At 44.8% G+C, this 3,042-nt stretch overlaps 1 protein-coding gene across 1 annotated transcript; it reads left to right on the top strand.

The window, feature by feature from the left end:
* Window positions 1–253: 253 nt before the first annotated feature.
* LOC123075736 (uncharacterized) lies at window positions 254–1,304 on the top strand. The gene is made up of 4 exons (XM_044498272.1): window positions 254–403; window positions 497–659; window positions 742–814; window positions 897–1,304. Exons 1-4 carry the CDS (start codon window positions 358–360, stop codon window positions 1,149–1,151), a joined length of 537 nt encoding a protein of 178 aa, XP_044354207.1. The 5' UTR covers window positions 254–357; the 3' UTR covers window positions 1,152–1,304.
* The last annotated feature ends 1,738 nt before the right edge of the window (window positions 1,305–3,042 follow it).

Here is a 3,042-nt window from a genome sequence, read left to right as displayed (position 1 = left end):
CGCTAAATTACACTCAAGCTGCATGTGCATGTATGCACATCCTGTTTCTTCTCTCAGGATTCAGGAGCAAGGGGAAAGCTAGAGAACGATGTCTGTCTGAAGTCTGAACCTTGCTTTGCCTGCACCCAAATGCTTGCAGCTAGCTGCGGAATACCAATACCGTGCGACAATGGCCACATGATTCCTGACGTTGGGTGCTCCTTTTACACTTGCTCCTGCTCGGCCTTGCTTCCTGCCGAGGCAATGCCATGGTCACTGCCCTACACAAGGAACCTGGCCAGCAGCCTGCCATAATATATACGCAGCAATAGTCCACTCAAGGGACCAACTATCCGTTCCTGCAATTCATCGAAGAAGATGGCAGAAAATGCTGCTGAGGTGAAGCAGACACCTCAAGCTCAAGGTGAGCTCAAACATTTCCGTTGTTCTTTTCTCAGCACAACATTCAGGCTTGACTCAATAAACCTAAGCACATATATATATTTGGATCAAATAGTTGGGGAGAAGAACCAGGCCGCCGAGAAGAGCGAGAAGAAGGCGGAGCTGAAGCCGGATGAGGCGAAGAAGCTCATCGAGTTCATGGAGAAGAAGTACGACGACCACGTGGCGAAGGTGGACTCCTTCGACGACTTCTACCACGCCATCTACGAGCTCATCCAGTAAGTTTCTCTGAACCTTATGTGTATCCAGTTCATTTCCATCGTTCATTCATTTCATCATCACCGCTGAACCTTCATTCAGGAAGTTCTGCGAGGAGCGCGGGCAGGTGCAGTACAGGATCCCGCCCAGGGAGAAGCTGCAGGAGGTGTACACGGTGAGTGGTCGCGTTCTTACTTACTGGCAATCTTCAGTAAATGAGAGGGTGTGCGTCTCACCTTTGTATCGTGGGTGTGCAGAAGCACCACAAGGCGGGGAGCGGCGAGGTGAAGCGGGAGGAGTTCGCGAAGATGAGCGGGGAGCTGGTGAAGCGGGACAGCTTCAGCTTCGGCAAGGCGACGACGGAGCTGCTCATGTTCCTGTTCGGCGCGCCCATGTGTGCGCTGGTGGCCAAGCGGGTCCTGCCGGGGCTGGGGTGGCTCTCCGACGACACCGTCATCCCGCTCGCCACCTCCGGCGCCGTCGCCTTCCTCGTACACACCAAGAAGCTCTGATCGATGAAGCCTGAACCGAGTGATTGTATATGGATATGTGGCAGTAAAATAATGCGACGGCTCGGGGCTCAAATACTGAAGCGAGCACAGATTTAACTGCACTAGTTGACAAGTACTACATCAGAGTATATATCAGACTGCTGGTTGTTTTTCTTCGTACTTGTAATAAAAAGAATGGCCGGTAACGAAGGTTAGGCTGGACGGGTAGAATAATAATACTCCAAAGGCAAGGCACAAACACACGGGGAAGCCAGGGGAGTGGCGTGTTGAACCACCGAAAATAGAGACCAGGAGGAAAAAGGCACACCACCCTATATTTTAAATAATTAGTAATTACATACAAAGTTAAAAAATTCTGAAAATGTTTTTAAATAAGGACTGTGCTAACTTCCAACTGCTCGCAAGATAAACAACAGATCCGAACATCTCCTTTTTTTTTACCTAATCACACACATGCATGCAACCTTATTAGCTAATCAAGTGCGTGGTGGTCGAGAAAACACATGCGACAAGCCTTGATTAATGATTCCATGCATGCATGCAAATTAAAAGACAAAGCAGATGATGTTAGCAATAGATGTTCCCTACTTAACTTTAAAATCTTTTGTAGCTCAAACTGTTGCTCCAATTCAAAATCCGTTTTCACGTAAAAAATTCATGGCGACGAGATCTTCGAAACTATATCTCATGTTGGTATGATTTCCAGGTCAAAAGTTACCATGTCACGACTATGTAAACTATTGTAACTTATCATGGTGTTTACACTGAAATTACTACCGGGGTATGTTTCAACTACTTTTTTGCCTGGGTTGAAAGATACCAGATGATTTGTAAGTAAACTACCAGGTCTGCAATACCACCGTCAACTATCGGTATATCGTGCCTGGGCCGCGATGTGAGGTCTGTGTGCCGACACAGTATGGCCTGCTTATAAACGAAACTTTTGGGGTCGTGCCAGGCCAGGCTCATTTAGGAGTGTGCTGAGCCATGCCCGGCCCGGCCCGCTGGCCATCTATGATCATGTCTGTGGTACGTAAAATACCATGCTATTATGCAGAAGTTATCCGAGGTATGTTTTTCAACAATTTCTTTTGCCCGGGTCAAAGTTACCGTGGTGTTTGTACGTAAGTTATCATGTCTATGGTTGAATATTATCATGTTATTTGCACAGAAGTTATCGGGTTATGTTTTTCAAAAAAAACTAGTCAAAGTTGTCGCGGTGTTTGTACGTAAGTTATCATCTCTGTATGCATATATTACCATGCTATCTACACAGAAGTTATGAGATGTATATATTCAACAAGTTTTCTTCCCAGCTCAAAGTTATCGCGGTGTTTGTACCTAAGTTATCAGGTCAATTGCGGGTATTATCATGTTTGTTTATACAGAAGTGATCGGGCGTATGTTTTAAATAACTTTTTTCCCGGGTCAAAGTTATCATGTTGTTTACACAAAAGTTATCCACGGTGTTTGTTCTAATTTAGTAGGTCTATGTGTCTATATTATCATGTTATTTACACATAAGTGGAGTGTTTTTTCAACAACTTTTTTCCCTAGAGTCGAAGTTAACATGGTGTTTGTACAAGTTAGCAGGTCCGTGGTGCATCAAATAACGTGTTACTTAAAAAGAAGTTATAGGAGGTATATTTTTAACACGCTGTTTCACCCAATCAAAATTATGGAGGTTTTTGTACATAAGTTATCAGGTCCACGATGTGCATATTACCGTGCTATTTACACATTTGTTATGAGGGTACGTTTTATCGACACCCCCCCCTCAAAGTTATCACGGTGGTGATACGTTATGGTGCGTACAATGCCATTCGATTTACACATAAGTTGTGGGGGGTATGTTTTTCAACAACTTATTTCCTTCGGTCCAAAGTTACCA

Source organism: Triticum aestivum, chromosome 3D (genome assembly GCF_018294505.1).
Source record: "Triticum aestivum cultivar Chinese Spring chromosome 3D, IWGSC CS RefSeq v2.1, whole genome shotgun sequence".
Lineage (NCBI taxonomy): Eukaryota > Viridiplantae > Streptophyta > Magnoliopsida > Poales > Poaceae > Triticum > Triticum aestivum.
The sequence above is the reverse complement of the archived record's forward strand: the minus strand, read 5'-3'. Positions and strand labels throughout refer to the sequence as shown.